Source organism: Vulpes lagopus, chromosome X, assembly GCF_018345385.1.
Source record: "Vulpes lagopus strain Blue_001 chromosome X, ASM1834538v1, whole genome shotgun sequence".
In the NCBI taxonomy this organism is placed as follows: domain Eukaryota; kingdom Metazoa; phylum Chordata; class Mammalia; order Carnivora; family Canidae; genus Vulpes; species Vulpes lagopus.
In genome coordinates this window covers 55,773,461-55,799,018 of record NC_054848.1, presented here as the reverse complement: position 1 = coordinate 55,799,018, position 25,558 = coordinate 55,773,461, and the positions used below count along the sequence as shown (strand labels likewise).

General features: G+C 39.8%; 1 protein-coding gene across 6 annotated transcripts in view; it reads right to left on the bottom strand.

Annotated features, from left to right (window-relative positions):
* Positions 1–25,558, bottom strand: part of PHKA1 (phosphorylase kinase regulatory subunit alpha 1) — a 171,899-nt gene that overhangs the window by 102,919 nt on the left and 43,422 nt on the right. For all 6 annotated transcript variants that reach the window (XM_041740791.1, XM_041740790.1, XM_041740789.1 and 3 more), the window contains 3 exons: positions 23,214–23,309; positions 21,973–22,080; positions 20,029–20,107 (listed from right to left, as the gene is read on the bottom strand). In XM_041740791.1, the coding sequence (XP_041596725.1) occupies positions 20,029–20,107; positions 21,973–22,080; positions 23,214–23,309 (283 nt within the window). The remainder of the gene's footprint in view (positions 1–20,028; positions 20,108–21,972; positions 22,081–23,213; positions 23,310–25,558) is intronic.

The following is a 25,558-nucleotide window of genomic DNA, read 5'->3' as shown; positions in this document are numbered from 1 at the left end:
AACCTCAACAGCTGAGCTTTTTTTTTTTTTTTTTTTACTTTATGTTTTATAAAATATTTAGAAAATTCCACCTAGGGGAGGGGGCAAGATGGCGGAAGAGTAGGGTCTCCAAGTCACCTGTACCCACCAAATTACCTAGACAGCTTTCAAATCATCCTGAAAACCTACGAATTTGGTCTGAGATTTAAAGAGAGTACAGCTGGAATGCTACAGTGAGAAGAGTTTCTGCTTCTATCAAGGTAGGAAGAAGGAAAAAAAATAAAGAAATAAAGAAGCATCCAAGGGGGAGGGGCCTCGCGAGGAGCCGGGCTAAGGCCGCGGGGCGAGGGCCGCAGGACAGGAAAGTCCCGTCCTGGAGAAGCCAATCTTCCTGAATGGAAAGGCACTTGCAGGGAGCTCAGGCAGGACCCCAGGAGGGGCGGGGATGCCCTCAGGCTTCCAGGGGCACTAACAGAGGACCTGCGCCCTGGGAGAGAGCGCGCCACACACCACAGCCGAGCTCCCTAAAGGGCTGCAGTGCACGCCCGGCGGGGCAGGAGCAGCTCTGGGGGCGGTTCAGGTGGCGGCTCCCCGCGGAGGGGGCTGTGAGGCCCAGGAGCGTGATTCCAGTGGCGCAAGGCTGGGAGCCCAGGGTGCTGGGGGACACAGCCCAAGATCTGGCGCTCCCCCCGAGACAGGCAGAGGCCGGGAGGACACAGGACAGCAAGAACGCTCCTGCCACTCGGCAGCCTGAGCTATGCAGATTGGCGGCCCCCGCCCCTGGAGGATCCAGGCCCCTGCAGACTGGGAGCTGTGGTAGTTACTGCAGGAGTGGACTCCAGGGCTGGATAGGAGGCCGCTGCCACTGTTGTTCCTCCTGGGGCCTCACAAGATAAACAACTCCCACTGAGCTGTGTACCAGGCAGGGGGCTGAGCAGCTCCCTCAGGTGCACACACCTGAGAATCAGCACAGCAGGTCCCTCTCCTAGAAGACCAGCTAGAAGGACAGGGGAAAAACAAGTTATTGACCAAGCAGCACTGGAAAGTTCCAGGGAAAGTCGAGGGATTTACAGTATATAGAATCAGAAGATACTACCCCTTGTTTTTTGTTTTCTGTTTGCTCCCTCCTTTTTTTCTTTTTTCTTTTTTCTTTTTTCTCTTCTCTCTTTTTCTCCTTTTTCCAGTACAACTTGTTTTTGGCCACTCTGCACTGAGAAAAATGACTAGAAGGAAAAACTCACCTCAAAAGAAAGAATCAGAAACAGTCCTCTCTCCCACAGAGTTACAAAATTTGGATTACAATTCAATGTCAGAAAGCCAATTCAGAAGCACAATTATAAAGCTACTGGTGGCTCTAGAAAAAAGCATAAAGGATTCAAGAGACTTCATGACTTCAGAATTTAGATCTAATCAGGCAGAGATTAAAAATCAATTAAATGAGATGCAATCCAAACTGGAGGTCCTAACGACAAGGGTAACGAGGTAGAAGAACGAGTGAGTGACATAGAAGACAAGTTGATGGCAAGGTAGAAAATTCCACCTATATACTAGGCACTGCCAAATGCTAGCTATGGGTACAGAGATGGACACGATTCCTGGAGACAATGACACTGACAATGAGTTCTGCTAGAAGCCTGAGTAGAAATTAATCTGGCAAAGGTGAAGGTAAAAGGGAGTTGTTCCAGATGGAAGAAACAGCTTAGACAATGGCTCAAGGGCAACATGGAATAAGGCAGATCTAGGAACTATAGAACGTTCTTTACAGCAGGAGCATGGAGTGTGAAGGGGCCATCGTAAAAAATGACAATGGAGACAGGGTCAGGAACCAGATCATAAAGGGCTTTAAAAGTCATGTGGAGGAATTTGGCAATGGGAAACCTTTGCAGTTGTAATCAGGGGATTAATATATCCATATCTGTACCTTAAAAAGACCATATTCATGTTGATGAGTAAAGAATAAACTGATAGATAATAGTGGGCCTATACTGAAGAAAGGGAGACTACCTAAAAATTTATTGCACTGGGATGCTTGAGTGGCTCGGTGGTTGAGCATCTGTCTTTGGCTCAGGGCATGATCCTGGGGTCCTGGGATCAAGTCCTGTATGGGGCTCCCTGCAGGGGAGCAGCTTCTGTGTTTCTGCCTCGCTCTCTGGGTCGCTCATGAATAAATAAATAAAATCTTTTAAAAATTTATTGCATGAATGCAAATGAGAGATGATTACCTAGACTAAGATCATGACATTGGTACTGGAGAGGACAAGATGGATTTTAGAATCAATTTAAGGTTAAGAAATCAGGATTTGTTAACTGGTTGAATACAGGAGGTGAGAGAGGGGGAGATACTGAGAATGATTCCCCAGGTATTTATATGTGTAACTAAGAGAATGGTGTGACTTTAAGGACAAGGCACATAGGGAGAAAAGCAGGCATGAGTAATATAATGGGAGGGGGCAGCTGGAGTAATTTTAGACATGTTGAGTTTAAAGTGCATGTGAGACATCCAAGTGGGGCTGTCTTAAAGAACAGTGATATAGTTTCAGAAGTCATTAGCATATAAAGAGATGAGATGGGCAAGGAGAATACATAGAGAAAAAGAATATAACCTCGAGGAAGTTCAACATGTAAGAAATGGGCAGATGAAGAAAAGCCTAGGGTGGGAATGGGGAGCTCTTGTCCAAAGGCTTATCTTTTCTTTATGGTATAGGAGGTTAAATCATCTTCTGAGAGTGAAGAACTGAGAACATAGGAAAAGGGAGAAGGTTTGGAATAAGAGGAAGCTGGGAGACAAGAACAAATATTTTCAGTAAGAAGGTGTATGGACAAAACTCCCAGGAAGACCAAAAGTTAAGGGCAAAGAGAAGAGGAATGTGACAGAAATGTGACAAAAAATTACAAAATTTAGGTTGAAGGAGATCAGAATGTGACAAAAAATTACAAAATTTAGGTTGAAGGAGATCCAGGAGATGGTATCACAGAAGACATGGGAGTTAAGAGTTTCCAGAAAGATAAACAATAAATGAAACAGAAACATCTACTAAAATGTATACTGAAAAATACCTACTAAATTTTTCAATAACTTAAGCAAAAGCAATTTCAGAGGAGTAATGAGCTTAGTCTGGAAAGGACTGCAGAATGCATGGAATATAAAGAAGCAAAATTTGGATGAGGAAGGAAGGCTAGGATAAATAAAGGAAGATAAATATATAAATGAACTAAAACCCAGAACCAACAGAGAGGATGAGACAGGAAAGAGTAGGTCTCTAGGAAGGATGGGGAAGAGGAAAGGACCAAGCAATAGAAGGAGGAATTGGCCCTTAAGAGAAGAAACACCTCTTCTGAGACCAGAGAAAAGGAGACAAGGATGAGTGAAAATATAAGTAAGACTGTGGTGGGGGGCTGGGAAACTGACAACAATCAGAATACCAAGATTATCTAGCTAGACTGAAATATCTAACCTTGGTAGTAGGCCAAGAAACAGGATAAAAACAAGGGATGGGTGTTGAAATAGGTTTGGAATAGTGGTTGAAAAGAATGAAGGGATGCTTGGGTGGCTCAGTGGTTGAGTGTCTGCCTTTGGCTCAGGCCATGATCCTGGGGTCCTGGGATGGAGTCCTGCATCAGCCTCCTCACAGGGAGACTGCTTCTCCCTCTGCCTATGTCTCTGCTTCTCTCTGTCTCTCATGAATAAATAAATAAAATCTTAAAAAAAGAAAAGAATGAAAATGCTGAATAACAGTAAGAACAAGGACTAATAGGAGGAACTGTGAATCTAGCTGAGTTGGAGACTGTAGAATTACAGTGCTATAATATGTTCATTTGGTGATTTTTTTCCAGTAGATTTTAGCAGGCCAGGTACAGGATCAGAAAATGCAGACTGTAAGAGGCTAGGAAGATGACAGATTAGGAAGACCGTCAGATTGCTTCGTCCCATAGATACAACTAGATAACACTCACATCAATCTGAAGATTGGCAGAACAAACTCCACAACTGAAGGTAGAGAAGAGGCCATGTCAAAAAAGCAGGAAGGGTGAAGACATGGTTTGGGAGGAAAATGGACCGTGGCCATCTGCAGTGGGGAGGGAGCTAGTGGCACAGAAAAGGGCAAAAAACAGTCTATCACACCAGGGCGCCTGAACAGGGAAGAAGAATCCCCATAATGTTCGGCTGAATTTTGTGAATTCTCACAACCAGTAGGACTGAAAGCTGGAATTTTAAAACTCAGCAATCTTGGCTCTGGGAGAACCCAAAGGGCATTAGAAGTCAAATGCCTGACCTTTATGAGACTACAGGACAAACAGCCAGCAGGGATACAGCAGGAAGCAGCAGGTTGAAAAATGCTGGGACAGATGTGAAGGAGAGTTATTTACTCATCTAAGAACATGTTGTGGAGAGATAGGGATTATAGGGAGACCTCTCTAGGAACAAAGGAGCTAGCAGGCACCATTTCTCTCCTCCAGCACTCAGCATAAACACGTGGCCACCTGCAGGAACCAGCACAGTGCTGAAACTTGCTACATAACTTGCTTACACCAAACCCTGTCATGCCCATGATTGGGTGGATCCACCCTTCCCAGTCATGCTTGCCTCAGTCATGGTGCTGCAAGTCCCATCCCCCATAACACAGGTACAAACCCCACCAACACCATATCTCCTGATCTGAATGTTCTGTGGGACTGAAGTTCCAGTGGTGGTGGCAGGTCTCATTTTGCAAGCTGACAGGCATATACCTTGCTAAAACATGCCTCGTCCAGCTGAGGACCAAACACTGCCCACAGCAGACAAAGAGAGCCTCTGCAGAAAACCAGACTCAGGAAAAAGAGGCTAGGACACAAGAACAGGGCATACACAGCACACATAGGAGATACTCCCTGGAGTATCAGGAATAAAGAATGGATTCAAACATAAACAACCATCAATGTAATAAAGACTGCTCTATGCAGAAGATATTATATGCAAACCTAACGGTAATCACCAACCAAAACCAGTAATAGTGATACAAAGAATAAAGAGAAAGGAATCCAAGTATATCACTAAAGAAAGCCAACAAACCATGAGAGAGAGCAAGACAAGAAAGGATCAGAGAAAAACTACAAAAACAACCACAAACAACAAAATGGCCATAAATACATATTTAAGAATAATTACTATGAATTTAAATGTACCAAGTGCTCCAATAAAAAGTCTTAGGATGACAGGATGGATAAAAAAACAAGACCCATCTATATGCTGCCTACAAGAGACTCCTTTCAGATCTAAAGACATCCTCAGATTAAAAGTGAGGGAATAGGAAAACATTTATCATGCAAATGGAGATCAAAAGGAAGCTAGGGTAATAATACTTATATCAGACAAATTAGACTTTAAAACAAAGGCTGTAACGAGAGACAAAAAAGGACACTGTTTAATAATAAAGGGGTCAGTCCAAAAGAATATAATTTTAAATATTTATACACCAAACACTTGAGCACCCAAATACATAAAACTATCAATAACAAACATAAAGGAATGAATTAATAGGAATAAAATAACAGTAGGGGACTTTAGCACCCCACTTACTTCAAGGACATTTCATCCAAACAGAAAATCAACAATGAAATAGTGGCTGTAAATGACACACTGGACCATTTGAATTTAACAGATATTTTCAGAACATTTCATCCTAAAACATGAGAAAACGCATTCTTTACAAGTGCACATGGAACATCCTCCAGAATAGATCACATATTAAGCCACAGAATAAGTCTTGACAAATTTAATAAGGTCGAAGTCATACCATGCACCTTTTCTGATGAAAGACATCAACCATAAAAAAATATAAAAAGAGCATAAATACTTGGAAGTTAAATAACATGATAATAAACAATGAATGGTTCAACCAGGAAATAAAAGAAGAAATAAAAAATGGAAACAAATGAATATGAAAACACAATGGAAAGGGGCGGGGAAAGATGGTGGAGGAGTAGGGTCCCCAAGTCACCTATCCCCACCAACTTACCTAGGTAACATTAAAATCATCCTGAAAACCTACGAATTCGACCTGACATTTAAAGAGAGAACAGCTGGAACATTACGGAGAGAAGAGTTTGCGCTCCTAACAAGTACAACTCATTTTGAGCCACACTGCACTGAGCAAAATGACAAGAAAGAACTCACCACAAAAGAAAGAATCAGAAACAGTACTCTCTGCCACAGAGCTACAGAATTTGGATTACAATTCAATGTCAGAAAACCAATTCAGAAGCACAATTATAAAGCTACTGGTGGCTCTGGAAAAAAAGCATAAAGGATTCAAGAGACTTCATGACTGCAGAATTTAGATCTAATCAGGCTGAAATTAAAACTCAATGAAATGAGATGCAATCCAAACCGGAGGTCCTAAAGACGAGGGTTAATGAGGTGGAAGAAAGAGTTAGTGACATACAAGACAAGTTGATAGCAAGGAAGGAAGCTGAGGAAAAAAGAGAAAAACAATTAAAAGACCACGAGGAAACGTGAAGGGAAATAAATGACAGGTTCAGAAGGAAAAATCTACGTTTAATTGGGGTTCCAGAGGGCACCGAGAGAGACAGAGGACCAGAAAGCATATTTGAACAAATCATAGCTGAGACCTTCCCTCATTTGGGGAGGGAAACAGCATTCACATCCAGGAGATAGAAAAATCCCCCCATAAAATCAATAAAAACCTTTCAACACCTCAACATTTAATAGTGAAACTTCCAAATTCAAAAGATAAAGAGAAAATCCTTAAAGCAGCAAGAGACAAAAAGTCCCTGACTTTTATGGGGAGGAGTCTTAGGGTAACGGCAGACCTCTCCACAGAGACCTGGCAGGCCAGAAAAGGCTGGCAGGATATATTCAGGGTCCTAAATGAGAAGAACCTGCAGTCAAGAATACTCTACCTAGCAAGGCTCTCATTCAAAATAGAAGGATAGATAAAAGAGCTTCCAAGCTAGGCAGAAACTGAAAGAATATGTGACCCCCAAACTAGCTCTGCAAGAAATATTAAGGGGGACTCTGTAAAAGAAAGAGGGTGCCCAAAGAAATAATCCACAAAAACAGAGACTGAATAGGTATTATGATGACACTAAATTTATATCTTTCAATAGTCACTCTGAACATGAATGGGCTTAATGTCCCATCAAAAGACCAGGGTTTCAGACTGGATAAAAAAGCAAGACCCATTTATTTGCCCTCTACAAGAGACTCATTTTAGACTTAAGGACCCCTACAGCCTGAAAATGAAAGGTTGGAGAACCCTTTACCATTCAAATAGTCCTCAAAAGAAAGAAGGGGTAGCCATCCTCATATCAGATAAATTAACGTTTATCCCAAAGACTGTAGTAAGAGATGAAGAGGGACACTATATCATACTTAAAGGATATATCCAACAAGAGGACCTAACAATCATGAATATTTATGCCCCTAATGTGGGAGCTGCCAAGTATATCAATCAATTAATAACCAAAGGAAAGACATGCTTAGAAAATAATACACTAATACTGGGAGACTTCAACACAGCACGTTCTGCAAATGACAGATCTTCTAAGCACAACATCTCCAAAGAAACAAGAGCTTTAAAAGATACACAGGACCCAATGGATATCACAGATATTTACAGAACTTTACATCCACACGCAACTGAATACACATTCTTCTCAAGTGCACATGCATGGAACTTTCTCCAGAATGGACGAGATACTGGGTCACAAATCAGGTCTCAACCTATACCAAAAGATTGGGATTGTACCCTGCATATTTTCAGACCATAATGCTTTGAAACGTGACTTCAATCTCAAGAAGAAATTTGCAAGAAACTCAAACACGTGGAGGTTAAAGAGCATCCTGCTAAAAGATGAAAGGGTCAACCAGGAAATTAGAGAAGAATTAAAAAGATTCATGGAAACTAATGAGAATGAAGATAAACTCTTCAAAATCTTTGGGACTATCCACTGGAAAAAAGACAGTCTCTTCAATGAATTGTGCTGGGAAAATTGGACATCCACATGCAGAAGAATGAAACTAGACCATTATCTTACACCATAGATAAACTCCAAGATAAACTCAAAATGGATGAAAGATTTAAATGTGAGACAAGATTCCATCAAAATCCTTGGGGAGAACACAGGCAACACCCTTTTGAACTTGGCCACAGCAACCTCTTGCAAGATACATCCAGGCAAGGGGAAAAAAAGCAAAAATGAAATATTGGGACTTAACTTCTGTATAGCAAAAGAAACAGTCAACATAACTAAAAGAAAACCTACAGAATGGGAGAAGATATTTGCAAATGACCTATCAGGTAAAGGACCTGTATCCAAGATCTATAAAGAACTTATTAAACTCAACAGCAAATATACAAGGAATCCAATCACGAAATGGGCAAAAGACGAACAGAAATTTCACCAAAGAAGACATACAGATGGCCAACAAGCACATGAGAAAATGCTCCCCATCACTGAGGATTTCCCTGAGGGAAATACAAATCAAAACCATAATGAGATACCACCTCATACCAGTTAGAATGGGGAAAATTAACAAGACAGGAAACAACAAATGTTGGAGAGGATGTGGAGAAAGGGGAACCCTCTTGCACTGTTGGTGGGAATATGAACTGGTACAGCTACTCTGGAAAACTGTTTGGAGGTTCCTCAAAGAGCTAAAAATTAGAACTGCCCTACAACCCAGCAATTGCACTGCTGGGGATTTACCCCAAAGATACAGATGCAGTGAAACGTCAGGGCATCTGCACCCCAATGTTTATAGCAGCAATGTCCACAATAGCCAAACTGTGGAAGGAGTCTTGGTGTCCATCGAAAGATGAGTAGATATTTGCTTCGACGTGGATGGAACTGGAGGGTATTATGCTGAGTGAAATAAGTCAATTGGTGAAGGACAAACATTATATGGTCTCATTCTTTTGGGGAATATAAAAAATCGTGAAAGGGAATAAAGGGGAAAGGAGAAAAAATGAGTGGAAAATATCAGAAAGGGAGGCAGAACATGAGAGACTCCTAACTCTGGGAAACGAACAAGGGGTGGTAGAAAGGGAGGTTGGCAGGGGGTGGGGGCGACTGGTTGACAGGCACTGAGGGGGGCACTTGATGGGATGAGCACTGGGTGTTCTTCTATAGGTTGGCAAATTGAACACCAATGAAAAATAAAGTTTAAAAAAGAAAGATGAGTGGATAAAGAAGATGTGGGATATGTATACAATGGAATTTTACTCAGCCATTGGAAATGAAAATACCCACCATTTGCTTTGACGTGGATGGAACTGGAGGGTATTATGCTGAGTGAAGTAAGTCAATTGGAGAAGGACCAACATTATATGGTCTCATTCATTGGGGGAATATAAAAAATAGTGAAAGGGAATAAAGGGGAAAGGAGAGAAAATGAGTGGGAAATATCAGTGAGGGTGACAGAACATGAGAGACACCTAACTCTGGGAAACGAACAAGGGGTGGTGGAAAGGGAGGTGGGCGGGGGGTTGGGGTGACTGGGTGATGGGCACTGAGAGGAGCATTTGCTGGGATGAACACTGGGTGGTATGCTATATGTTACTAAATCGAATGCCAATGAAGAAATATATATATATATATATATATATATATATATATATATATATATATATATGAAAACACAATGGTCCAAAATCTTTGGGATGTAGCAAAAGTGTTTTTAAGAGGGACATTTACAGCAATACAAGTCTACCTCAAAAAGCAAGGAAAATCTCAAATAAACAGTGTAACCTTACACTTATGGGATCTAGCCAAAGAAGGACAAGTAAAACCCCAAAACAACAGACAGAAGGAAATCATGAAGAATTAGAGCAGAAATAATGTATACACTGAAAAAACAATAGAACAGATCAGTGAAAGCAGGAGCTAGTTCTTTGAAAAGATTTACAAAATTAATCGACTTCCAATCAGACTTATCAAGAAGAGAAAAGATGCAAATAAAGAAATTCAGAAATGAAAGAGGAAAAATAACAACTGACACCACAGGAATACAAAGTAAGAGCACAGTATAAAAAACTATATGCCAACAAATTGGACAAGTTAGAAGAAAAAGATAAGTTCCTAGAAGCATACAGCCTACCAAAACTGAAGCAGGAAGAAATAGAAAATTTGAACAGACCAACTATCAGCAATGAAATTGATCAGTAACCTCATCTTATGATGAGGGCATCATAAGAAAATGCTACCAAACTTTTAAAGATAGTTATTACCTAGTCTATCTAGTCTTCTCAAACTATTCCAAAAGTTAAAAGAGGAAGAAAATTTCCAAATTCATCCTGTGAGGCTAGTATCACCCTAATACCAAAGCCAGATGAAAACACTACAGGAAAAGAGAACTAGAGGCCAATATCTCTCACAAATATGCTTGCAAAAATCCCCACCAAAATACTAGCAAACTGAGTCCAACAGTACTTTCAAAAAACACAACATTTACCATGATCAATTGAGATTTATTCCTGGGATGCAAGTTGGTTCAATATTTGCAAATCAATCAACAGGATACATCACATCAGTAGGAGAAAGGGTAAGAACCATATCATCATTTATGCAAAAAAAAAAGCATTTGACAAAGTACAACATCCATTTATGATAAAAACTCTCAACAAAATAAGTTTAGAGGCATACCTCAACATAATAAAGTCCATCTATGCAAAACTCACAGTAATATCATCCTTAGTGGGGACTAAATGAGAGCTTTTCCCCTAAGGTCAATAATAACAAGGATGTCCATTCTTACCACTTTTATTCAACACAGTACTGGAAATCCTAGGTATAGCAATCCGACAATGAAAAGAAATAAAAGGCATCCACATTGGTAAGGAAGAAATAAAATTTTCAGTATTTGCAGATAACATGATAGTCCATCTAGAAAATCCTAAAAACTCCACCAAAAAAAAAAATACTAGAACTGATAAATGAATTCAGACAAGTCCCAGGACACAAAACAAATGCATAGAAATCTTACATTCCTATACACTAATAATGCAGCCACGGAAAATGAAGTTAAGAAAAAAGTCCCTTTTACAATTTCATCAAAAACAATAAAATGTCTATGACAAAACTAAAAAGGTGAAAGACCTGTGAAAACTATAAGGCACTGGGGGCATTGGGGTGGTTCAGTGGTTGAACATCTGCCTTTGGCTCAGGTCATGATCCTGGGGTCCTGGGATTGAGTCTCCCTGCAGGAAGCCTGCTTCTCCCTCTACCTACGGCTCTGCCTCTCTCTCTGTGTCTCCCATGAATAAATAAACAAAATCTTTAAAAAAGAAAACTATAAAACACTGATGAAAGGAATTCAAGATGATGAAAGGAAATGGAAAGACATTCCGTGCTCATGGTTTAGAAGAACAAATATTGTTAAAATATCTATACTACCTAAAATAAAATACAGATTTATTGTAATGCCTATCAAAATACCTACAGCATTTTTCACAGAACTGGGACAAACAACCCTAAAATTTGTATAGAAACACAGAAGACCACAAATAGGCAGGTCAACCTCAAAAAAGAAGAAGACAAGATGGCAGGTATCACAATTCCAGAGTCCAAGTTATATTACAAAGTTGTAATAATAAAAAAAGTATGGTACTAGCAAAACAAATAGACACATAGATTAATAGAACAGAATAGAAAACTCAGAAATAAACTCAATGATATGGTCAATAAATCTTAAACAAAGGAGGAAAGAAAATCCAATTGGATAAAGTCTCTTCAATAAATGGTGCTGGGAAATCTGGACGGCTATATGCAAAAGAATGAAACTGGATCACTTTCTTACACCATAAAAAAAATAAACTCAAAATGGATTAAATACATAAATGTGTGACAGGAAAACATAAAAATCTAGAGGAGAACACAGGAAGCCACCTCTTTTACCTTGGTCATAGCAACTTCTTTCTAGATATGTCTCCAGAGGCAAGGGAAACAAAAGTAAAAATAAACTATTGGGACTACATCAAAGTAAGAAGCTTCTGATCATTCCACACAATGGAATATTATTCAGCCATAAAAGAGAATAAAGTCTTGTCATTTGTGACAACAAGGATGGAGCTAGGGAGTATAATGCTAAGCAAAATAAGTCAGTCACAGAAAGAGAAATATCATGTGATTTTACTCATATGTGGAATTTAAGAAATAAAACAAGAAACATAGGGAGAGAGTGAGAGAGAGAGAAACCAAGAAAGAGAAGCTTAACTATATAGAACATACTGATGGTTACCAGAGGAGAGGTGGGTGGGAGGTATGGTTAAAACAGGTGATGGAGATTAAAGAGTACACTTATCATAATGAATACTAAGTAATGTACAGAACGGTTGTATCACTATATTGTACATCTGATTCTAATAAAACATTGTATGTTAACTATACTAGAAATTACAATAAATAACTTAATAGAAAAAGAAAATGCAGACTGTAAGATTTTTTTCATTTTTTGATATCAGTTTATTTTTTATTTTTTATTTTTTAACAATAAATTTATTTTTTATTGGTGTTCAATTTACCAACATACAGAATAACACCCAGTGCTCATCCCGTCAAGTGCCCTGCTCAGTGCCCGTCACCCATTCACCCCCACCCCCCGCCCTCCTCTCCTTCCACCACCCCTAGTTCATTTCCCAGAGTTAGGAGTCTTTATGTGCTGTCTCCCTTTCTGATATTTCCCACACATTTCTTTTCCCTTCCCTTATATTCCCTTTCACTACTATTTATATTCCCCAAATGAATGAGAACATATAATGTTTGTACTGCTCCAATTGACGTATTTCACCCAGCATAATACCCTACAGTTCCCTCCACGTTGAAGCAAATGGTGGGTATTTGTCGTTTCTAATGGCTGAGTAATATTCCACTGTATACATAAACCACGTTATCTTTATCCATTCATCTTCCGATGGACACTGAGGCTCCTTCCACAGTTTGGCTATTGTGGACATTGCTGCTATAAACACTGGGGAGCAGATGTCCTGACTTTTCATTGTATCTGTATATTTGGGGTAAATCCCCAGCAGTGCAATAGCTGGGTCATAGGGCAGGTCTATTTTTAACTCTTTGAGGAACCTCCACACAGTTTTCCAGAGTGGCTGCACCAGTTCACATTCCCACCCACAGTGTAAGAGGGTTCCCTTTTCTCCGCATCCTCTCCAACATTTGTTGTTTCCTGCCTTGTTAATTTTCCCCATTCTCACTGGTGTGAGGTGGTATCTCATTACGGTTTTGATTTGTATTTCCCTGATGGCAAGTGATGCAGAGCATTTTCTCATGTGCGTGTTTGCCATGTCTATGTCTTCCTCTGTGAGACTTTTGTTCATGACTTTTGCCCATTTCATGATTGGATTGTTTGTTTCTTTGGTGTTGAGTTTAATAAGTTCTTTATAGATCTTGGAAACTAGCCCTTTATCTGGTACGTCATTTGCAAATATCTTCTCCCATTCTGTAGGTTGTCTTTTAGTTTTGTGGACTGTATCCTTTGCTGTGCAAAAGCTTCTTCTCTTGATGAAGTCCCAATAGGTCATTTTTGCTTTTGTTTCATTTGCCTTCGTGGATGTATCTTGCAAGAAGTTACTGTGGCCGAGTTCAAAAGGGTGTTGCCTGTGTTCTCCTCTAGGATTTTGATGGAATCTTGTCTCACATTTATATCTTTCATCCATTTTAAGTTTCTCTTTGTGTATGGTGAAAGAGAGTGGTCTAGCTTCATTCTTCTGCATGTGGATGTCCAATTTTCCCAACACCATTTATTGAAGAGACTGTCTTTCTTCCAATGGATAGTCTTTCCTCCTTTGTCGAATATTAGTTGACCATACAGTTGAGGGTCCACTTCTGGATTCTCTATTCTGTTCCGTTGATCTATGTGTCTGTTTTTGTGCCAGTACACACTGTCTTGATGACCATAGCTTTGTAGTACAACCTGAAATCTGGCATTGTGATGCCCCCAGATATGGTTTTCTTTTTTAAAATTCCCCTGGCTATTCAGCATCTTTTCTGATTCCACAAAATCTTAAAATAATTTGTTTTAACTCTCTGCAGAAAGTCCATGGTATTTTGATAGGGATTGCATTAAATGTGTAAATTGCCCTGGGTAGCATTGACATTTTCACAATATTAATTCTGCCAATTCATGAGCATGGAATAATTTTCCATCTCTTTGTGTCTTCCTCAATTCCTTTCAGAAGTGTTCTGTAGTTTTTAGGGTATAGATCTTTTACCTCTTTGGTTAGGTTTCTTCCTAGGTATCTTATGCTTTTTAGTGCAATTATAAATGGGATTGACTCCTTAATTTCTCTTTCTTCAGTCTCATTGTTAGTGTATAGAAATGCCACTGATTTCTGGGCATTGATTTGGTATCCTGCCATGCTACCAAATTGCTGTATGAGTTCTAGCAATCTTGGGGTGGAGGCTTTTGGGTTTTCTATGTAGAGTATCATGTCATCAGCGAAGAGGGAGAGTTTGACTTCTTCTTTGCCAATTTGAATGCCTTTAATGTCTTTTTGTTGTCTGATTGCTGATGCTAGGACTTCCAGTATTATGTTGAATAGCAGTGGTGAGAGTGCACATCCCTGTCCTGTTCCTGATCTTAGGGGAAAGGCTCCCAGTGCTTCCCCATTGAGAATGATATTTGCTGTGGGCTGTTCGTAGATGGCTTTTAAGATGTTGAGGAATGTTCCCTCTATCCCTACACTCTGAAGAGTTTTGATCAGGAATGGATGCTCTATTTTGTCAAATGCTTTCTCTGCATCTAATGAGAGGATCATATGGTTGGTTTTTCTCTTGCTGATATGATGAATCACATTGATTGTTTTACGAGTGTTGAACCAGCCTTGTGTCCCAGGGATAAATCCTCCTTGGTCATGGTGAATAATTTTCTTAATGTGTTGTTGGATCCTATTGGCTAGTATCTTGTTGAGAATTTTTGCGTCCATGTTCATTAGGGACATTGGTGTATAATTCTCCTTTTTGGTGGGGTCTTTGTGTGGTTTTGGAATTAAGGTGATGCTGGCCTCATAGAATGAATTTGGAAGGCTTCCATCCCTTTGTATCTTTTGGAACAGCTTTAGTAGAATAGGTATGGTTTCTTCTTTAAATGTTTGATAGAATTCCCCAGGGAAGCCATCTGGCCCTGGACTTTTGTGTCTTGGGAGGTTTTTGATGACTGCTTCAATTTCCTCCCTGGTTATTGGCCTGTTCAGGTTTTCTATTTCTTCATGTTCCAGTTTTGGTAGTTTGTGGCTTTCCAGAAATGCGTCCATTACTTCTGGATTGCCTAATCTATTGGCGTATAGCTGTTCAGAATATGTTTTTAAAATTGTTTGTATTTCCTTGGTGTTGGTAGTGATCTCCTTTCTCATTCATGATTTTATTAATTTGAGTCTTTTCTCTCTTCTTTTTAATAAGGCTGGCTAATGGTTTATCTATCTTATTAATTCTTTCAAAGAACCAACTCCTGGTTCTGTTGATCTGTTCCACAGTTCTTCTGGTCTCGATTTCCTTGAGTTCTGCTCGAATCTTTCTTAACACTCTTCTTCTGCTGGGTGTGGGATCTATTTGCTGTTTTTTCTCTAGCTCCTTTAAGTGTGAGGTTAGCTTTTGTATTTGAGTTCTTTCTAGTTTTTTAATGGATGCTTGTATTGCGGTGTATTTCCCCCAGGACTGCTTTTGCTGCATCCCAAAGATTTTGAACGGTTGTTTCTTCATTCTCATTAGTTTCCATGAATCTTTTTAATTCTTCCTTAATTTCCTGGTTGACCCTTTCATCTTTTAGCAGGATGGTCCTTAAGCTCCACATGTTTGAGGTCCTTCCAAACTTCTTGTTGTGATTTAGTTCTAATTTCAAGGCATTATGGTCTGAGAATACGCAGGGGATGATCCCAATCTTTTGGTATCGGTTCAGACCCGATTTGTGACCCAGTATGTGGTCTATTCCGGAGAAAGTTCCATGTGCACTTGAGAAGAATGTGTATTCAGTTGAGTTTGGATGCAAAGTTCTGTAGATATCTGTGAAATCCATGTGGTCCAGTATATCATTTAAAGCTCTCGTTTCTTTGGAGATGTTGTGCTTAGACTACCTATCGAGGGTAGAAAGAGCTAGATTGAAGTCACCAAGTATAAGTGTATTATTATCTAAGTATGTCTTAACTTTGGTTATTAATTGATTGATATATTTGGCAGCTCCCACATTCGGGGCATATATATTGAGGATTATTAAGTCCTCTTGTTGGAAAGATCCTTTAAGTATGATATAGTGTCCCTCTTCATCTCTCACTACAGCCTTCGAGGTAAATTTTAGTTTATCTGATACAAGGATGGCTACCCCCTGCTTTCTTTTGAGGACCATTTGAATGGTAAATGGTTCTCCAACCTTTTCTTTTCAGGCTGTAGGCGTCCTTCTGTCTAAAATGAGTCTCTTTTAAACAGCAAATAGATGGGTCCTGCTTTTTTAACCAGTCTGACACCCTGTGCCTTTTGATGGGGTCATTAAGCCCATTCACATTCAGAGTTACTATTGAAAGATATGAGTTTAGTGTCATCATGATATCTATTCAGTCCCTGTTTTTTGGATTGTTCCATTGGTCTTCTTCTCAAAGGGGAATTTTGAGAGTCTCCCTTAAAATTTCTTGCAGAGCTGGTTTGGAGGTCACATATTCTTTCAGTTCCTGCCTGTCTTGGAAGCTCTTTATCTCTCCTTCCATTCTGAATGAGAGCCTTGCTGTATAAAGTATTCTTGGTTGCATGTTTTTCTCATTTAGGACCCTGAATATATCCTGCCAGCCCTTTCTGGCCTGCCAGGTCTCTGTGGAGAGGTCTGCCGTTACCCTAAGACTCCTCCCCATAAAAGTCAGGGACTTTTTGTCTCTTGCTGCTTTAAGGATCTTCTCTTTATCTTTGGAATTTGCAAACTTCACTATTAAATGTCGAGGTGTTGAATGGTTTTTGTTGATTTTAGGGGGGAATCTCTCTATTTCCTGGATCTGAATGCCTGTTTCCCTTCCTAGATTAGGAAAGTTTTCCGCTAGGATTTGTTCAAATACATATTCTGGCCCTCTGTCCCTTTCAGCGCCCTCAGGAACCTCAATTCAACGTAGATTTTTCTTCTTTAGGCTGTCCCTTATTTCCCTTAATCTATTCTCATGATCTTTTAATTGTTTGTCTCTTTTTTCCTCAGTTTCCCTCTTTGCCATCAACTTGTCTTCTATATCACTCACTCATTCTTCCACCTCGTTAACCCTCGTCATTAGGATTTCTAGTTTGGATTGCATCTCATTCAATTGATTTTTAATTTCTGTATGATTAGATCTAAATTCTGCAGTCATGAAGTCTCTTGAGTCCTTTAAGCTTTTTTCTAGAGCCACCAGTAGCTTTATAATAGAGCTTCTGAATTGGCTTTCTGACATTGAATTGTAATGCAAATTTTGTAACTCTGTGGGAGAGAGGACTGTTTCTTTCTTTTGAGGGGAGGTTTTCCTTCTAGTCATTTTGCTCAGTGCAGAGTGGCCAAAAACAAGTTGTACTGGGAAAAGGAGAAAAAGAAAGAAGAGAAAGAAGGAAAGAAAAAGAAAAAAGGAAGAAAAAAGAGAAAAAAGAAAAAAGAAGGGAAGAAAAAGAGATAAAAAGAAGAAGAAAAAAAAGGTGGGGGGAAGCAAACAGGAATCAAAAAGAAAAAAAAAACTCCAAATCAAATCAAAACAAAACAAAAGAATAGAAAAACAACAACAACAAAAAAAAAAAACAAGGGGGAGTATCCTCTGATCTGTATACTGTACGTCCCTTGACTTCCCCTGGAACTTTCCAGTGCTGCTTGGTCAATAATTTGTTTTTCCCCTGTCTGTCTAGCTGGTCTTCTGGAGGAGGGGCCTGCTGTGCTGATTTTCAGGTGTTAGCACTTGGGGGAGCTGCTCAGCGAAAGATATTTAAGCTGTTTATCCTCTGAAGCCCCAGGAGGAACAACCACATAGGCGGCTGCCAGCTCTGGAGCCCTGAATTCAGCTTCCACAGTAACTACGGAGCTCTCAGTCTGCAGGGGCCTGGATGCTCCGGGGGCGGGGCCGCTCATTTGCTCAGCTCGGATCAGGAGCGTCCTTGCTGTCCTGGGCCCTCCTGGCCTCTGCCTATTCCGGGGTGAGGCCGGATCTTGGCTGTGTCCCCGGCGCCCTGTGCTCCCGGGCCTGTGCTGTTGGATTTGTGCTCCCAGCCGCGCAGCCCCAGCCCCTCAGAGCTGCTCCAGGGGCCGCACAGGCCCTCCACGCGGAGTCACCACCTGAGCCCCGCGGATCTGGTCCCAGGTCCAGCCGTGCGCGCGCTAAGGCCCTTTAGGGAGCTCGGCGCACTTTCCCCCAGGGCACAGGTGTCTGTTAGTGTCCCAGGGAGCCTGAGGGCATCCCTGCCCTCCTGGGATCCTGCTCTAACTCCCTGCGAGCGCCTGCCTTTCCGCCCGGGATGATTGGTGAAGCTCCTGCTCCTCCGGGACGGGGCTTTCCTGTCCTGGGGACACTCGGCCCGGCCTTAGCCCAGCTCCTTCCAGGGCCCCTCCCCCTTGGATGTCTTTCGTTTCTTTATTTCTTTTTCCCCCATCTTCCTACCTTGATAGAAGCGTGAACTCTTCTCACTGTAGCATTCCAGCTGTTCTCTCTTTAAATCTCAGGCCGAATTCGTAGATTTTCAGGATGGTTTTAAGGTTATCTAGGTAATCTGGTGGGGACAGGTGACTTGGGGACCCTACTCTTCCGCCATCTTGCCCCACCCTCCCAGACTGTCAGATTGAGGTGGGGCTATGGTTTTTCTAGTGGGTGTAGTAGAATTATGGTGCATGGGTGATTAAGATATTTCATTGATTAACAAATAGGGAAGAGCAGACTTGGAGAAAATAGAGACAAGTGTCATGGGAGAAAAAGACAATTGAAATAATATATAGCTATGACCATAAACTGGAATTTTTTTGAATGGACGATATATGAAGTGGAATAGTTCTAAAGTTTGGTCCTCAAAATGAGTGGGTAACATAGAGGTGGAGGGAAAGGCGACTAGGGTTATAAGTATCCAAGAATTTTGAGGCTAAAATGCTAGATGGCACTTTTTCTGATGTTGGGATCTAGCACTAGAGCAGGAGTTGGTAAAGAAGAAGAAGGCTGTAAGCTAAATGAGTGAATTAGAGCAACCAGGAGATCAATACAACCAGATGGCATAAGCCTCAAAGGAGAACAAGGTACCTCGTGAGAAGGGAAGAGTAAAATGCACAGGATTATTTGCCATATACTGCCAACCAGAAAGTCAAGTGACCAGAGAAATTTTATAGGAGCTTAATACCACACTGAATTGTGTCCTTGCAGAGTCAAAAAGCACCTAGAATTTTATATCCTAGGAAACTAATAGTGAGGTCATTCAAAGAGATAAGAAAGGTAGAAAGATCTACTTTTCATGGGAGAGGGGAAAGGATGGAATGGATACAAAAGAGGTCAGTTTTACATTTGAAGTACACGTGGTAAAGATGTTTTATAGACGTTGGGACTAGAATTCTTAAAATGTTTATAGACCTTAGCCCAGTGTTTTGCATAGAGTAGATACCTCAAAATTTAAGTTGTTAGGAACAAAAAAATGAAGAGTTCCACTACTCTCCAAAGAAGGAATAGTTGGATCCATGGAAGCAAATTTATTATGAAGGAGGCAACACTAGCAAACTAGAGTATAAATACAGAAAGACAACAATATAAGATTAAGTACACAACCATTAAAAGGGCATAAGAATAAAGGAGTACTAGCAGAAAAAGCACAGAAGGGATGTTCAGAAAGAAAGCAGAGATCATCTAAAAGCTATAATTTCATGACAATGAAAAGATTTTCTAGAATTAAAAAGTGGTTAAGAGTGTCAAATAACATCAGTTTTTAAGCATTTGTTCATGATTGAGATTAATAGCAATCTTAAAACCATTGTATACTTTTTGAAGACTAACAAAACACATGCTAAACAATAAAGCCATCATTCACTGGTCCAAAGCATATCCTTAATATAAAGTTTCTACTGCTGGGAATAAGAATCCATACCTTGAACCACAACATCTGGCTTTGGTACTGTAGAAAACCTTCGATTCAGGGGATCAATTTCTCCAGGAGCTAAGAATCCCTAAGGAAAAACCATAAAAAGATTATTATTTCTCAGAGAAAAAGCTAATGTTTGAGGAGAAACAATTTACCAGTGCCAAAAACATGTGAGAGGCAGGTATGGAAAGGAAACAAATACCTTCACTATATAAAAAATGTTTGAACTCCTGAATTCACATCCAAATTAATTTCATTAATTAAGGCAGAAAGTGGAACAAGATGGGGTACAAGGGATAAGCAGAAAGTTTTCTTAGTTAAACCTCTACCTCCTCTGGTGTATATAATTAGACAATCAGACCACAATGCTTATTATCAATAACTTAGGTTTTGTTGTTTTCTCAGTCATTCATGTGACTGCTATACTTTCTGCTCAGCATATATCTTTTTAAAAACTTTTTATTTATTTGTTTTGGAGAGAAACAAAAGAGTGCAGGGGGAGGAACAGAGGGAGAAGAAGAGGGAGAGCATCTCCAGCAGATTCTGCACTAAGTGCAGAGCCCAAAGTAGGGCTTCCCAGGACCCTGAGATCATAACCTGAGCTGAAACCAAGGGTCAGATGCTCAACTGACTGAGCCACCCAGGCGCACCAGTAGATATCTTTTGACTTGAATGTCTATCCTTGATTAAGTGGAATAAACTCACCCATTTTACCCTTAAAAACACCATTCATCTCCTTTTTTCACACATTTAATTTATTTTTAGCATTGAATGAGAAAGTCATCAGGTCGGGATTATTTTAACTGATCTTTCTGCTCATGATTCATAATATCAACTAAAGATAATCAAAACTTTATGCTCTACGCCTGAAATTCACATTGATGTATATCAATTTTATCTCAATAAAACTGAGAAAAAAAACAAAACAGAGTGAATGAAAACAGCTGTGGAAAATAGTCATACACAAACAGGTCAAAAACTCTGGCTCAGAAAGGATAGCTAAGTCCCACCCTGGATCTTCTAGGAGCCTCAGTTATAGCTTACCATAATTACCTACAATGGGGAAACAGATTTGTCAGTATATCTGGAAAACTTTGAGAAAGCGAACCCTCAACATAGCTCTCAATATCAGAAATAAGCTGGAAATAAAGTACAAAATTCCCAAGTGCTTCATTAAGAGCTGTTTCAACCGATGGGCACCTGGATGGCTCAGTTATTGAGCATCTGACTCTTGATTTCAGCTCAGGTCATGATCTTGGGGTCCTGGGATCAAGCCCCACGTGGGGCTCTGCACTCAGCAAGGAGTCTGCTTGAGGATTTCTCTCTCTCTCCCCATGCTCACGTGCTCTCTAAAATAAATAGATACATCTTTTTTTAAAAAAAGCAAAAAAGGGGGCTGTTTCAACTGAATTTAACATAAAAAACATTTATGTTAAATGTTTTAGCCCCATAGCAAAAAGTAAACAAACAATAAATTTTTAAAAGTATGATGTTCCCAACCACTTTTCATGGTGCCTAAAATGATCTTATTGGTTTATTCAATTAAATAATAAAACATTATGTTGCTTGAAACAGTTAGTACTTAAATACATTATCAATCATCATTACTATCTAAGCACAGGTGCATGTATCAGTCACCAGGCAAGGCACTAGGGGGAAGGGTGTTTTGAAAGGGCGAGATCTAGGCCCTGATCCGAGAGCAGTTCCAAGTACAGTCCCAAGGTAGGAAGCCCTGGGCAGTATGAGAGACATGGTTGCCAGGGGGAAAAGAATTTTGTCAAGGACTGGCCATGCTCCCACTCTAACGACCTGGTCTGGAGGAAAATATATAATTAAAGGAGAATATACAAGCAAAGGACAGATCCAGATTTAATGAGCTACTCACAAATCTGATTATTATAATGACTAAAGCAGAAAAAAAAGTGGAAGAGCCTTGAGGTTTCCCCTTACCTCTGCCATCAAGCTTCCTAAGATGTACAGAGACTGACCCCACATATGAGGCAACTTGCCCATGGGGACTCGGTCCACAGTGTGAGGATTTTGATATTCTTCATCAACCTAAGAGAAAAGATAAAGAAGCCACATGAAAGGTGATAGAAGGTTAAAGATACTAGACAACAAAAAGGCTGAATCTGGATTGTGACTCATGCCTTAGAAAACAGTTACTTATGCAATGCACTGAAAAGTCAAGCATTACGACTACAGTCTAAGGAAGTATTCCTCTAACTGTGTGTACATACAAATCACCTGAGGATCTTGTCCAAAAGCAGATTCGGCCTGAGTAGCTATGGAGGAAGGCCTGAGATCTGCATTTCTAACAAGCTCTCAGGTGATGCTATTGATGTTGTTAGTAGTTTATTCCATCCATCGCCACCAGAGTGGAAGACTGCAACTCTCCCATGGCTAATGCTCCTTAGAAATGGAGAAGAGGAACAATGGTACTCCCAACCGGCATTGCGGGAAAATGGAGACATACTTCATTTTCCAAACCTGATCTACTCAAACAATCCAAGATTACTGGCCTCAAAGCAGAGAATACCAAATCCTGAGAGTTCACACAGAACATCACTCTAGTTCTGCCTACTGAACTCCGTACCATTTTTAACCTTAAGGTTTGTCTTTTTTAAAATTATTTTTTTATTGGAGTTCGATTTGCCAACATATAGTATAACACCCAGTGCTCATCCCGTCAAGTGCCCCCCTCAATGCCCATCACCCAGTCACCCCAACCTCGCCCACCTCCTCTTCCACTACCCCTTGTTCATTTCCCAGAGTTAGGAGTCTCTCATGTTTTCTCACCCTCTCTGATATTTCCCACTCATTTTTTTTAAAAAAAACTCAATCTCTGAACCATTAATTTTTTAAATTGAGGTATGGTTGACATATAAAAAGGCCATACATATTTAACATATACATCTTGATGAGTTTGAGGATAAGTATACACCCATGAAACTATCATTGGAATGTTTGGTCTTGCCCTTGTCTCACTGTGCAATGGTGCCATACCTGAGACTGCTTTAAAAGTTTAGTTTCAAAGGAATAAAATCATATTTTCATCACATTATACTTAAAGACAAACTTTTTGAACATTAAAGTCAGAAAATTAAAAATTATTTGACTCAAATGAGGCACTTCTATCGAGGTACTGCTCTCCTTCTCCCTGCTCCATGTTATGGCACTGTCCAACTCACCTTGTCTGGAGGAACACTGTATAGCTCTGGCAAAAGTGGAACTCCATTTTTTCCCTTGATGAGGACTGCTTCAAGAGCCTCTCTATATTCTTGAACCTGCATGTATAAGAAAGGGGAAAAAAAGTTTATAGAGTTCCCTTGGGGGATGTCAGAGAGGGTTGTAGCCGAAGAAGTTCCTATTGTAAAGGATTCATTTAGTAAAAGGGAAAAGAAAGGAAAGTAACATTTACTAAGCATCTATGAAATGTTTATTAAAGGCCAGATACTACACTAGAGATTTTGTGTGCTTCAATATATTTAATTTTAATAACCATCTTAGGAGATACATGCAATTAAGGCCCCTTTACTGAAAAAAAATAAGACTCAAAAAGGTTATGAACTTGTGGAAGATCACACAGCAAATAGTAAGGTTGAGTCAGATTTGAGCCCAAGTCAGCCTGCCTTCAGAGGCCTGTTTTTAACCACCACTCTAAATATAGCTTCTTGTCTTTATAGGTACTGGCTTTTAAAACCGTATTTAACTAGAAAATTAAGTTTTCAGTAGAGTGAAGTTCACATTTTTTGCTCCACAATTTGCTGTAGATTAGATTAATAATACATAAAAAGCAAAAAATACAAAACACAAAAAGAAAAAATCACTACAATTTATGGTGGAAAGAAACAGTTCTGCTATAACAGTTGTTTTGAAAACCCGAATTTTTTCCAACACATTTGATATATTAGGGAACACTTTGAGCACAGCACGAATTTGACATTTGCTTATGCACAATTTTGACCTGAGAGTACTCTCAGCTGAACTGACCATGTACGAATACCCAAAACACTTTACACATGCACATGCCCCAGGAGGACAATGAACTACACCCATCCATGTGCCCTGTTAGAATTTTCCATCCGATTTCAGACAATACTCCTTCTATGGCTTCATAATAACTTCTGTGCTGCTCCCTTCTAGTGGCCACCCTAGCTGCATCACTCTGTGTGCCTTCCCTTCTCTTTAATTTCTTCCCCTTTCTTCTCAGCTTATTTTTTATTCATCCTGTATATTCTATGTTCTTTTTCTCTTTTCCCTTCACTTGTTTGCTGTCTTTCTTGTTCTCTTCTTCTGGCACACAGAGTGGTGGGCGTGGGAACTCATCAGGTGAGCTGGCACATATCCACAAGCAAACCTAAGGTCCCTTTCAAGGTACAAGTGCCATATCAACTGTGGTATGCATGTATTTCTTAACCGTTTAACATGCATAAAGTTATGACAGTGTTTGTTAGGTTCCTAGCATTTTTTAAAAATGTATTTCTGACAAACTTTTTAAGTGCTGGGTCCCAACCTCCTTTTGAGCCCTATAGTTTTTATTTCTCAAATATGCAGAGCATGGTGATTTTCAAGAAACATATATGTCTCATTATAGCTGAATTGACTGTCCTTTGTGCTTATGGAGTATCTTCATCTGTGAAATTCAAAAAACTTTAGGGACATCTTCTTCTTCAAAGAAGAGTGAAAAACTATTTTCATTGTATACAGAGAAACGGAAAAAGCCCATGACTATATTTGGGCTATTCAAGAGTCAGGAGGGAAGCCAGAAAAAAAAAGAACAAAAAAGAATCCAAGTTTCCCAACTCTTTTTACCCCAATGAGTCCAAAAAAAAAAAAAAAAAAAACGTGATTGTGGTTTGTACTTAGTAGGCACATCTGATAAATACACCTTTTTTTTGAGCAAGAGAAGTTTTTTTTTATAAAAAATTCTGTGGAATTTGAGAAGGACTGAGAAAAATGGTAGAATGAAAATAGGGTGGTCAAAATAGGGTGGTCTATTTTTATTACCACTTATCTTATTTGCTTTCTCAAAGAGGATATTCCTTAATACTGAAATTTAGAGTCAAACAGCACTCTGCGGCCCCTGAAACTTTGGTGTAACCCTATTATTTAAGATCCTGTTGGCAGTTACAGATTAATATTGGCCAAAGCATTCAAATTACACAAAATTGTGTTTTCTGTAGCCAGATATAAGTGACTTACAAATGTGTTGGATTTATGTCCAAGTTTAGACCATAGCTAGTTTGTAGAATGCCTGACACTAAACTTGATCAAATATCCCAGTTTATTTTCCAATGATGGTTTCTAAATTACTTTATTCATGAAGCTCAAAAAGCGATGATGACCATGTTTTCAGGGGGCAAGGACAGATATAAATGGGTTGTTGTTTTGGGAGTTTTTGAGGGGGCTAACATTAGAACATCATTTCCAAGGTATATTTAAAAAATAAAAGATACACAAAGCCAGGAAGTAAAGTGAAATACCTCTAACAGCTGAGGCAAGACGACAGGGCTTGCTGTTTTGCTCTCTGTAT